This window comes from Athene noctua, chromosome 2 (genome assembly GCF_965140245.1).
Source record: "Athene noctua chromosome 2, bAthNoc1.hap1.1, whole genome shotgun sequence".
NCBI classification, from domain to species: Eukaryota; Metazoa; Chordata; class Aves; order Strigiformes; family Strigidae; genus Athene; species Athene noctua.
The window spans coordinates 155,566,914-155,580,794 of record NC_134038.1 but is presented as its reverse complement, the minus strand read 5'-3'; the positions used below and the strand labels follow the sequence as shown (position 1 = coordinate 155,580,794).

The 13,881-nt window shown below is 38.4% G+C and overlaps 1 protein-coding gene across 1 annotated transcript in view; it reads right to left on the bottom strand.

Annotated features, from left to right (window-relative positions):
• ELMO1 (engulfment and cell motility 1) overlaps positions 1-13,881 on the bottom strand; it is a 306,139-nt gene that overhangs the window by 202,341 nt on the left and 89,917 nt on the right. The window contains exon 8 of the mRNA XM_074900796.1: positions 6,603-6,638. Within this exon, the coding sequence (XP_074756897.1) occupies positions 6,603-6,638 (36 nt within the window). The remainder of the gene's footprint in view (positions 1-6,602; positions 6,639-13,881) is intronic.

Below are 13,881 nucleotides of genomic sequence, written 5' to 3'. Positions count from 1 at the left end.
TTACCTAATAAAATGATACAATTAAAAAACTCTGTCAGGTGGGAACTGCAGTGCTCAGCATGTTGAAAACCTGAGTTTAACGCTATAGCCATAGTTAAGCAAGGTAATTGGTTAAGCCTTATTTTCTGTGATTTGCTCTTGGTAAGCCTTATTCTGTGATTTGCTCTACTATGCTGCACCAACCCAAGTAAGTTAACACCCTCAGATGAAGGACATTTACAGCAGTACAGAGGAATAAGGCAGAAAATCAGTTTAAATGTAGCAACTCCAATAGCCAGTTTACTGGATTTGATATAATCTGCTGTCTAGGGATTTCCGATGGTGAGATGCAGCCTCTAGTGGCCCTTTCATTTAAGAAAGGAGCTCTTGTTCATCAAAACTCCACAGATGCCCTCCACTAAAAATAAATTTGCCATTCTTGACATTTTGTGAGTAAAAATTTAAAAAAAAAAAACACACAAAAACACATCTTTCTCTCCCACAGTAAGGAAGGATATCCACTGTGGCTTTGATTATTTATGACAAAATGAAAAAACTACACCAAAAAGCAAACAAGAAAAATACAGTGTCTTTAAAAATTCCACTGTAGTTCCGCAAGGAATATTTTGTTCAGCAAATAAATGATGTGGAACTTTTGGTTTTGTTTTGGAGAGTGGGGGGGTGTTGTTTGCTTGTTTTTAATATTGCAAACCTTTTAAGAATTAAATTAGATTTAAAATGTCATCATTAGCATTCCAGATAACCAAGAATTTCATAACAAGATGACAATAAGACTCAGCAAGAAATTTAATCAGCTCTGGTCCTGTCATTTTTTCCCAATCTTTTTGCATAAAAGGGCTATTTATGAATCCACTAGCAAAACGCCACCCCTAAGAAAGGCTTCCTTCTAAAGACTTGTACCAAATTCTCATGTATCTTCATAACAGAATACTTACACAAATACATGAAATTCTGGTATTTTAAGAAGCTAGACTAAATTAGATCCAAACAAAAAGAAAAAAGTACAAAAAGATAGGCCATGTAGGTTAAAAGAAGATTAAAATCTCTTGCACCATTAAACAGATAATTTCCGTCCCCTAGATTTTCTCATATACTATTTAAAAATTTAGTCAATTGATCTGTATTTAGTACATAAATACTCTTATATTAACTAATTGTACATGAAAACTAATCCCCATTAACAATGGGTATAGTTTAGAAGGACTATTTGAATGTATTAAACCCGAATATGGATATTCACCTTCAGAATAGCAATGGCTGGAATGTAGAAGAATTAAACTAACCTGAACTCAACAGTCTCATTTATTCTTCTCACCAAAACTACTGATTAATCCTGTCAGTTAATCCAGCCTCCTTCACAGCTTTGGAAAGGAAACTGGGTTAATGGAGCTGAAAATAACTAGTATTAATGTCTAAACCTGGTTTTAGTAGATGTAACAATGATACAGCCATTGGGGATCCAGAAGATGAAGGTACTTCTCAACTTAAAATGATCAGACACCCCACCAGGTGTCACTCCAGTGACACTGCTTCAATAATTCATGAGTGAAGAGGTGCAACACTGGGACTAATCAAGCAGCAAGAAATACTCTAGCTCTATATATTAAGCAGCATCACACACAGATATTATGTATTTTTTAAATATATAGCTATACATATGCACCTGCACACACATGTATATACTAAGTGGCACTGAAAAAGTCAAAAGCCAGGCTTAAAGGATAAGCATTAGGAATAGCACAGCTAGAGATGAAAGCAATCTCCAGGGTAACTAGAGTACGATAAGGATTAAAGTATCTGGAGGGGGAAGGGAGCGGTGTTGATTCGTTGTTAAGTGTTTAAATACAAGCAGATAGGTAGAAATAGACTTCTAAGCAATTCGTTTCAAGACACACATGCACAGACACACTCATACTATTAAGAGCAGCAGACAGAATAGATGTGAGAAATTTCAAGGGAATCAAAACTTGTTTATAAAAGTAGTAATTTAGAAAATACGTGGTAGGAGCTGTTTAAGTTGAAATCTCAGTAAGCATTTAAGTCATACAAAAAAAGTCAAAAAAATAATGAGGCCTCTTTCTTCATAAAAATCTTTTTAGACCAATTCACAGCACAAGGCATGACAGTTCTGTAAATATCAAACTCTTGCTGCTCTGGCAAAGTTACTTAAGAGTTTGAAGGTAATTCCTGATGAAGGTGCTTTTTAACGTGTGTCATCGCAGCAAGAGAGGAAAAATGATCAGAAAGATGCACTGTGTAATTCCAATTTCATATCTCACTAACACTGACATTTTAATGATCTATGCTCTCAGCCAAGCTACTTGTACAATCCCTCCTGAACGCTGTTCAGGGCTCTGGCTCTTAGGTGGAGACACCTTACACTGAGACAGCTGATGGAGTTTCCCCATTCTCTGCTCTCTGACTCCCCTCTTCTAACCACCCTTGTGAGGATGGGCGAGCTGGTCAAGAAGCACCTCCTCACCCACAGCAGCTCTCGGCCAAAGCCACTTAGGCAGTGGAAAGCTGTGGTCTGCAACACCATCAGCTGTCCCAGTGTGAGCTGTCCCAGGGTGGATGGACGGCTGTGCTCCAATCCACAGCACGTGGACCTCAACCTCTCCGACAAATCTGGCTGAAGAGTAAGTCAGCAGTTGTGTTTCGCATCTGTAGGTTTTAGAGAAATTTCAGGTCAAAGCCTGTTAACTTATGTTCCTAAGAATTTTCTGCATTCTTACCTTAAGAAACTGTGAAGAAAATAAACTCCACACATTTTGATATTAGCTTTTCTTTCCTAAAAATAAAAATGATAGGAATGTGCATGTAACCCTGACCGCCACACCTGTCTCTCACCTGCCTTCCTAGTATCATTTCTACATGCTAAACCATCTTTTTATCATGCGTGCTAAGTAATCCTCAGATGTATACATAGAACTATGTCTGATATTTTGAAAGATGCCTAAAGCACTTTAGATTTCTTATCAAAATAAACCAATGGGTCTTGAGCACCCAAATTCCCTATATTTTTTGAGAAAAAAATCAAAACAAAACAAATAATCCATATTTAACATACATACCAAAATGAATATTTTATTGCTGTTGAGGGGGGAAAAAATATTCAGCTGTTCAAATGATTCTTTAAAACAAGATAATTAGTCAGGCTCAGCTGTCATCAGGTAACAAAAAAAAAAAAGGCAATATAAGCTTTTATACAGCAAGGTGGACTGTCTCATATTTTACATGATAGAAGTTGCATAGATTAGTCTGGAAATTAACTATTGCTTGTCTGTCACAATCAGGATAGAGCCACCAGCTGATTAGGACTAGAAGCCAAAGACAAGTACATCTTTAAACAAACTATTTTTCAAGGGCGAAACAGAACCAAAGCTGATCTCTAATCGTACAGGGTGAAGGCAGAAAAGAAACAATTTAACTGGGCAGGAGGCAACAGAGTAGCAGCCTACTACCAAATACAGGAGTTAAGGAAGCGGTTAAATTTAAGTCCCTTACCATTCAGTAACTGTGCTCACAGCCTAATACTGGGCAGCTGAAAGGCCTGACATCATTGAGGTCAACATCAAAGACTAGGAACAGCTTTTTAAGTTAGAGTTGTCAAGGATAAATGGCCATGAATAAATTTAAACAGGGGAGCGGAATATATCTAATCATCAGTGGACAAGAGCTCTGGAAAAGCCATGGGGGCAAGAACCTAACTAAGTCTAAAAGCAAGACTGATGATGCAGCAAAATGCTTTGCAAGCACAGTGTGAACAAGTACCTTTTTATTGCTATGGCTCCTCTTCATTGCTTCGACACTACCTTGTTTCTTCAAATAAACTTTCCAAGGGTGAAGCTAAACCCCCATCAAATCAAACTAGGAACAATTCACACCTACTTGGTACTTACTCTGTACTGCTGAAAATGAAGGAAAAATCTGCAGGGTAACTGCCCCTATTTTTCTAGATGATTACAGAAAATGCACCTAACTGCTACACTGCAATTGACACAGATTAGGGGTTTTTTGCATCGTGCCAAGCACCACTGAAATATTTCTTTGTGGTACAGTTTCACTGCGTTCATTGCAAGAGATCAGCCCTACTGATTTTAAACCACTAGCATTCCAAAAACCTGAAATAGCTTTGTACCCCTGGTATCAGGGATTCTCTAAACTTGAAAATTGACTCTTATTAAAGAAAACAAGCTGCCAATTTTAAGCAGAACTGTAAATATTCTTGAATAAATCCAGGTGTAGATACTCTTATTAGAGTATGCCTAAATCCACTTTGAGGTACATTAAGCATTTGTCTGGATGGGAAATTAGCCCAGAGGAACTATTACACAGTGGTTCTTCGTGAAGATATGATTAGAATTACCTTTTCTCTTATTCCCTTTCTTTTACATTCCTGGTTTTGCTCATTGCATGGTAATTTCCTTAAATAGACCAGCTTTTCTTAAAAGACCAGGAATAACTAACTACACAGGAAAAATCACTCTTCAAACAGCGTGGTTTGACTACAATTCAGTATTGCAATGCAAAGGCCAATTAATACAGCTGTTTCATGGGAATTATTTTTATTTTTTTTTTTTTAAATCTAAGTATTAGCCAACATGGGATAAATGAAATCCCTAAAACTGAAAAGACAGAGAAAAAGAAACTCTTAGTTATAAGAACTCCTTTAGTGGAAAAAGCTGTTAAACAAGGCCTCTCTGTGAAAATCAGGTTTTAATTAAGTCAGACTAGCATGTGCAAGCTACCAGAGATAAAATGAAATACTGTCAATTTATGAAATATGTCATCCTCTAAATCAAAAGTCACTTTAAACAAAAAAAAAATAAAAATAGCATTTGGTTTAAGTTTCTTTAGTCAAAAAGACAGCAGGTGGAGGCTGCAAAATTTTAAAGTTCAATTTAGTTCACAACATCAAGTTCTGAGGGTTTTTTTATAGTGGTTTCATTGGCCCTTTTCCCATTAATACATGGGTGAAAATAGTTAGGATGTTTGATTACTACGCTCATAGAGCACTAATGTATACACTTCACCTTTCAGAATTACTGGGTTTACGTCTTGACGAATGGCTCTGTTATCTTTTTCTAGTACAAGACCCAAAATCAAGAATTTCTGTTATATTAATTGTATCACTTCATGTGCTACTGATGGAAATAACAATATTAAACTGTTTGCCCCAACGTAAATTGAAGTTTCTACTGGCAGGATTTAACTTCCAAAGTTAGAATAAACTTCAGTCACATACACTTTCTTTACTACTTTATCCACTGATGTGCCCTACACTGATCAGTAAGAATCCTCCTAAAGTGGGCAATGCTATGTTCCCATGAGTAAACAAAACTAAACTACATTAAAAAAAAAAATAAATTCAGATCATCAGTATGATCAGGTCCTAAAATCAGGGTGCAATGCAACTGTAAGTCAGCATTTGGTACTGTCGTGAGGACAACCACATAATTTAATGTAGTGAAGCCTACAGTATAAGAGAATTTAGAAGAAAAGAGATTCTGAAGGAGTATAACTATTCTTCCACAAAGAACTACTTTCACAGCAGTGAGGAAAAACCTACCACCTAAATGCACAGGAAGTACCTTCTCTAGGCAGGGGTGATGCTGCCAAGAGTTCTGAAAGCCTCGTGCCATTTTAATAATTTTCCTCAGAATCTAAACTTTTCTCTTATGAAACAAGTTACTTTTATTAGGTAGAGAAAGCGAACACAGAAGGACTTAAGTTTCCTGCCAAATTTATTCTTATTTATTTATTGGGCAATGATTTAAAAATAAATGTGTCAGGGCTTGGTTTACAGCAGATTTGTGAAAGTATGATTTAGCACGGATTCAGATGGGGAGCTGAGTTTCCTGCATGATAAACCACGTCAAGCTCTCAAGAGTGACAGACATATAGTTAATTGATTAATTATTCTTTTGTTTCCTTGGGTTTTAGCTACACTTGAGATGTCAAATTTGCCAGCTAATCAAGATACTAGACTATGTCTTGGGGTCCCAATTTATCAAAGTTTATGAAACCTGTGCTTAACTTGAAGCACACAGAACAGTTCCATTCAAAATCATCAGGGAAATAAGCATGCTTCTGAACTTTCTGATATGAGGCCCTTTACTATATTACAGTTTTCCTTTATGAAGTGATCTGCAACAATTAGCATTACCTGAGACCAACAAATAACAGAAACTCAGACTGACGCAATGACTCTTACTTTCACTAACATTTAAATTAAAAACACTAATAATTAAAATTTTCTCCTATCAGCTATGTAAACCAGACAAATTTAAGAGGGGAATTGGGGAAGGCAGGGAAATTGCTTGCTTTAATAAAGAAAGAAAACAAAACAAGAGTCTTGCTTCAGAAATAGTAGAAGCCCCTGCAGAAGTTACAGAAATGAAGCACTCATTCCACAAGCAAAGCAAGGCTTCATCAGAAAATTTTAACAGGCATCCAAGAGCAGAAAACAGAGAAGGTTGAAGACTTGCTGAATGAATATGCACAGTTGTATTTACATATAAAGATTAGCGTAAAGGCCTGAACTCAGTCATGCAAAAGAAGAGGTAGTGTGCAAGATGATGATCTAATCAGGTTCTTACCAGGGCTTCATTATCTTCTGCAATTTCTGATATCGTCTGCAAAATTAAAACTTGCACGTGAGGAGACACACTTTAAAACATCTGTACTCTATTTACCTATGTATACCACATACACCCCCACACCCACGCGTGATTCAAAATTCAAAGACAGACACAATAAGAGGCAGTAAATTACTAACAATGTGCTGTGAACAGAAACAGTTCAGTAACTGGTAAAGAACATTCAAAATTAATTTCAAATATTTGCTCAGAATACTTGTGTTAACTTCTGTTAGGAAAAAAAGCAGAAGAGAAAATACAGCTGATGGAGAAATATATCTGATTTGTCTAAAACCTGTTTCTCTTGACCATTAAAGCATGTCTAGGCATCCTAAATTAGGTTAAGTATTTGTGTAAAAGTCATCTTTGGTACAAAACAATAAAGGTTTATACATTAAGCATTTTCTGTCACATTGCTATGATGTGTAGACTGTTGCCTAAAAAACTCTTTTTATTTACTTTCAGTCTCTATCACTAATACTGATATCAGAGTTGTGAGCATGGTTGAAAGTTGTTGTGTAGCTAAAACCAACACAGATCAAACTCCTGACCTTCGGAAGTTGGGGACAAGTTTTCTGTCGACTTCAAAAGGAGGCAAAGAATTTACCCTGGGTTTTTAACCACATAGTTGCATTTAGTCAACAATTCAAACCCTTCTTGCACCAGCTCCATGACACACAAATACAGTGCAGTAGTCTTATTCCAACAGAATGTGTAAGGTCACCCATAGTTCTTGCTCTTAAAATTCACACACTGATGGACGTGACTAGACCCAAGGTGCTGAATCAACCCACTTGAGAAAGACAATAACCTGCTTAAGAATGTCACTTGTTGATTCAGATTCTAAAAGGCCAAGCTACACACCCAACCATCAGCGTGATGCTCTTGCTTTCCTAGTAGCTTCCAAAACCCTTGGTTCCTAGTGGCAGCAAGAGGTTTAACGTACCCCATGAGTATTTTTTTTTATTTAGGCATTTTCCTATTCTTCCCCCAAGAGATACACTGTTTTGTCTCATAAGTGAACCAGAAGCTATGGCATCGTATTACTATATTCAGGAAACTGGAAGCCAAGGGGGGGGGGGAGCAGATAATAAGTGCATCCGAAAGCTGTAGCCCACTAATCACAATTTGCAAGTCATCTTCCTGCTAATAACGGGCTTCAGAACTGCTGATTATGCTACCAAGCAAGCTGAAGAGGCTATCAATGGTAAGAATGGCATCCAAGATAAATAACTTCTTTTTAAAACACCACTTAAACAACAACAAAAAAAAACAAAAAAAAAAAAAAAAAAAAACAAAAAAAAAAAGACAAAATATCCATTTCGTACTTAACTCCTCCTTGTGTCTCCTAAATCAATTTCACAGTTTTATTTCAGAGGGTTGGCTGCAGCTTCATACTGGGCAGAATACTGTTCAAAAGGAGAACAAAGAGGTCCCTCCTTCTCCCCAGGTTTTCCCCTTTGCACTTGCTGCCATGCTATTAAGCCCACAACAGCCCTAAGACTCCAAGCTCTCCAACCAATGATTCAACTCCCTCTCCTAGAACTTGGCTAGACTATTTTTTTTCCCCTTTTGGTACAGCAGTAGCTCCTCCCACCCTAAATTTTCCCTTCTTGTCTATGCATAAGTAATTTTGTGCTTTCTACAGAGACCACATGAGTCTACGTAAAGACTTTTCAAGAAAGACCAGTCTCAGTCCAGCTTTTGGGCTGGCTTGTGTAACCATCAAGGGAGAAAACGCAGACAGTGTCACAGAACAGCGGTTTGAAATCCTTCACTGTTAGCTGTGAGTTGCAATACTCACGTGTAAAGACAAGGATGGCACAGTTTACCATGTATCTGAGCACAGATTAGGCTACAGCCTAGCTCAAATTAGAAAAGCAACAAAATTTTATTCTTGGATTTCATGGCTTTGGTTCTTTTATGCTACAACAGCTATCTGTGTAGCCAGTAGTAAGGAGCAAACAAAAAGCACCCTAATGATCCGACAGCCTTAGAAAGGGGAGAAAATTACCCTCAACAGGCTTTTAGGAGCAGAAAAATTCAAAGCATTTCCCACAGCAGGTGATCCCTGCTTCAGCAAAGTGTCATTCCTGTGCTCCTGCAGAGTGCTTGCTTATTGAGGCAAACTCTGCTGAACCCTAGCAAGACCAACCACCATAAATGAGTTTTGTCATCTCCCAAATGTGCGTGGATCCAAGCAACCTTATGCAGCGCACGCCCACAAAACTTCATAGCATCCTTCTGAGCCCAATTTTTAAAACAGCTGCTTTTCATCCAGGTGCTGGCTTTGTCTAAGCATCAAGTAAACTTGAAATTGGTGCTGCATCTGTCTGACATCAAAGAGAAACAAGTGTGGTGTTTGCAAATGGGTAGCACTTCAAAGGGCAGACTCAGTTTTGCCAGAGATTTTTCACAACAGGCTATAAATCAGGTGCATTTCCTCCATGACTGAGCCCAGGGATTAAAGAACAAACATCTGAGTACTAGAACAAAACATTTAGGCAGCAACTCTCTTAGCATTTACAGAGCTCTTAAATTAACCGGCAATCAGGTAACTTGAGGTCAGAAGATGTGAAATGTAGAAGAGAACATAAATTCAGAATAACATGGAGAAAGCATTGAATCACACAGGATTTTTTTGTACAGTAATTCAAAGCAAATTTTGACTTGAGAGGAAAGATAACCATCGTATTAAACCAAACAATTCCTGCTAATCTCCGTTGTTTTGGAAAGTGTGATAAGAACAGCAATTAATCTAGGACATCAAATGTTGCAGCAACATGGTACAGGGTGATTATAGATAGACTTTTACCACTGAACAGGTGGAGGCTGTTATCTAAAGGAGTGCATGCTATTTTCATCGCATCATCAAACCGAAAACCAGAAGGACCCGGCGTGAGAAGTTCCTCTCATATTCACCCACAGACTATGCTGAAGTTACCACTGAAGGAGTAGCCAAGAAAGTCGGCTGACTTGGAAAAGAACAGGTACAGCCTGCCACCTCCATCAGCTTTCCTCCTTCTATGTACACATAACTGTTGTTTCCTCTGGAGGGCTGACTCTGTGATAGCAACCACATAGTTCTGTAAAATGCTTCCTGAGTGAGTTACCACAGACATGGTCAACAACGCTGAAGGCCTTACTGATCTAGACACTGTAATTAGCTCAATTAATTTTATTTTTTTTTTTTTAAAGAAATAAACCTTCAGTTACACTTGCACAGATGGGAACAAAACCATGGCCAAAACACAACTGTTATGAGGGTAAATTAAATAGTGTTTGCGAAAGGTTCAGACACCATAGGGGTGAAAGACAAAAACAGACAGTAATTTTTATACAGGAAGAAATCTCAAAACAAATGCCAACATAATGCAAAATAAACACTAACAACAAGTTATTGGTTTAGACATTTAGCTAGCATATATTCCCTGTTTGGCCTCAAAGGAACTTCATGATACATTTTCAGCTGAATCCCAAGGAGCAGCAGTTTCCTACGGACTTTCCCAAGCCATACAGACTTAATACTTGCTCAAATACTTCAAGTTATGTCACGAAAAGCTTCCAGTGCAGACCAGTTTAGCAAGGACCTGGCGAGACCTACTCCTATCTGCTGATGTGCAAAAATTGCTGTACAAGAACCAAAGATACCCCAAACCTAAAGCCCAGCTGGAGTAACCCACAGTGCACAGTAAGGGCTTATCTGCACTGGGGAAAACAACTAAAATGTTCCACTGTGGAAGCCAGTGTGGACCCGTTGGAGATCACAATGCCAAGACCTAAAGAAGTCACACCACTTCACTGTAACCAATGTTTCTGAGCCTGCACTGTCTAAACATATGCAGAGTAGGAGAAAACACCACTGAGGATAAAAGCTTTTCATGCAATACGGCCCCAGAGAGGGCGAGTATCAGCAAAGATGGAAGATGTTCTCAGAAACTTCCTCCTCTATAGAAAAACTGATGGGATGATGGATGAACGACCTGCTAACCACATTAAATTGGTATTTGGCTACTGTTTTTCAGGCAAACACAAGGATAGCCCACTTTCTGATAACAGGCATTGTTTAGAAATGTGACAAGACAAATACACGGGAATTTGTATTTCTGGCTTCTGTCTGTATCAGGTGTGGTTATCACATATAAATGAAGTCTGGGAAACACTCTGGACAGGAGGCTGAGATCAATTATTTGGACAAAATCTGCAAAATTACTTATGCAGCAGCACTCCTACTCCTCCACTACCACCAACATCCCACAGTCACCACAGTGCAAGAGACAAAAACATCATGGAAAGTTACAGAAGTGGAAGAAGTGGAGTTCTTAATCTCTTCTCCTTATTTTTCATGGTTCCTCAAATACTACACTTTTGTCTGGAGTTTTAAAAAAAAAAAAAAAAAAAAAAAAAAGTTTTGTCCAGCTTGGTACTCTGAAGACTATTTGTAAATAAAAATCCACTGCTGGAATTACTCTTTTTACCACATTTCACAAAAGTGGTTGCTAAACAAAACCCAGTAGAACTGTCTCCTGTTCCCGTCAACAAGGTGCTGATATCATCCCTTGGCAGGGGTTATTTAAATGCTAATATTCAACACAGTCAAGGTAAGAAAAACCTAAGAAAAAAGTAAGAAAATACATTTAGGATGGGGGGAGTGCAAGGAGCAGCAACTCTCCCTTTCTTCTCTCCCAAGATGTGATCTTTGATGGTTCAATCTTGAGATGAGGTTTTTATATAAAACATACAGTGTACACTATATATATGACATCAATCAGAAGGATATACAAGAAATTGTGCTCATGTGTGTTTTGAGAGGGAGGGTAGAATCCAGACCTGAAGACTGATGGGGAAACAAACTCAAAAGAGAGCAAGCAGGAGAAGAATAAACCAACAACAAAATCCATCCACAAAGAAAACTACCCCACTTTCTTCCGTTATGGGAACTGCACTGAAAGACTGGGCTGCAGCCCAGTCTCATTCTCCTGCCGTTACCATCTCCACAGTGGTATAACCGGATAACCTGATTTTATATAGTCTTTTGGATTTTTGCCTCATAGACAATAGTCACCCTCTCCCGACATTACAGAAGCACTAAGAAATGAAGATTGCATAAAGCCCCTGTTGGACAAGAATTGATTTTGGCAGCAATGTCAGATTAAGTAATCTACGCTTCCAGGTGAAGCTTTGCAGAAATGGCTGAGCCTAACAGCTCACTGCTGTCAAAAACACAAATTATTTTCCTCCCTCCACCGGCTGGCTTATTTTCTGCTGGATTAGCAAACTGAATTGGATCACTGAGGAGACAAACAAGCATTGGAGCTGACCAAGAGAGGGAGCAGGTACTATACAGCCAGTAGCCAGGAAGAGTGGAAAAGGACCACTTTGTTTAGTGCCAAAGACCTACCAGCTTAGTATTGTTCATATCTTCTGAAAATTAATTTTCCATTTACTCAGGGAGTTGTGCTTGCACAACTGTTTTCTGGGGCAACACTGTGAGCTCAATCAGGGAACTGAACTGGGTTAAGGAATACTGTATTAAAAATAGCCTTTTTTTGTCATTTTTAATAATCTACATCAGTTTTCCAGTCCAGCTTGCTACAAACAGTACTAGCATAAATCTTCAGATGAAGCAGGACAGGAACAAGTGCTGTGAGCAAGGGCTGCTTAAGTGTTTTGACAGCGTTACTGAAATACTCATCAGACTGGAATGGAAAAAAACATTAGCAGGTATGTGAGCAACTGTCCCAAAAAGTGTGTTAAAGTCGGAGTAACTCCAAACCAATCTGTCTTCAGTTTTCCACTGGGCTGGTATACAGTATTATCTCTGTAAGACAAGCCAAGAGCTAGAATTTCACTGAACAATACAATTTGTCCTTAAAGCATGCACAATTGCCGTCTCATGGACTTCCAGCTGTACAGCAGCCAACTCTGCAACTGAATGTGTTCAGTAGAAGACTCCTCTTAGTCAAGAGTCAAAAACCATACAAATACACATTTATTTAGAAGCTGATATGAATCTAATGTAGCTGCATTTACTATTTCCAATAGGAAAATGACAAAATTTAAAAACCAACCCTATTTAAAGCAGTTTTTTCTCTCCAATCCGTGCTCTAAGCAATTACAACCCCCTTAAAATTAAAACCAGGCTATCTGCAGCCATGTCCAAGCAGCATCAACCAGCATGCTCCTGTGCCACAGCTGTACTAATAAACCTGCCCAGCACAGCCACATTGATGAAGCAGACCTCTGAAGAACAACATTCTCAACAGCAGCAGAAACAATTCTGGTTACTGTCAAGACAGCTAAGCTTAGCACAGTCTCAGTTTTTTGGCAAAAACTGCATGTTATTTCAGCCAAATGACAAGTGACAGAGACCGTGATAATGGCAATAAAAAAACGCTGAAAATTCTGCATAGGCCTTCCTCCTTTCCTTCCCAGCCATGAGATGATTATTATTACTGGTAATGACAAAAATAAATTTAGATTCCTTTTATTAACTCCGGTCTTTCAATATTTATGGCTCACAACTTACATTTTCCTTTTCTTACTTTATAAGGGACTATAAGGGGTTTTTTTTCTTCCTTTTAAGGAAGGCTGAAAGTCTGTCCCAGTTACACAGCTCTTCTGATACCTCAAGAAAAAGAAACACCACATCTTTACCAGTCTTCTCCTACATCAGAAAGACTATCTATATAGCCATGATTTTCTGAAATATGAATTCTGGGCTAGACTATGGAATACAGCTCTGAATAAGCAAACTGCATTATCTCACACAGGGTAGCAAAGAGACATGATTGTTTCTTCCAGTTTGGTTCCTGAACACATTTTTCATCCGTCATTATGGTAACTAGGACCTTCTCGCATGGCTCTCCTTTTGCCTCATTTTAGGGCATTGCACTGGTGGGGGGGCAGGGGGTAGTGGTGCTGGGAGCAGAAGCAGCACACCCTTACACTTCCCTTTTACACTGTCTTTACTTCCAAGCAGATGGACCACATATTCAACTCCCGTTAACTAGGCACGAACTAGGCTTCAGACAAAAAATTAGCATTAGAAGTGCTACAGAAATTTCTTTCTGAAAAGCCTCTGAAAAGGAAAATAACTGCGCACACACCCACACCCCTCTTTGGTGATACAGATGCAGAATCGGAGAAGTGATTTGACATAATGGATAATTATAAAACAGAATCAGCATTTACTTCTTCTTTATGACCTAACTTGTCTTGCAGTCTCTGTTATAATTTA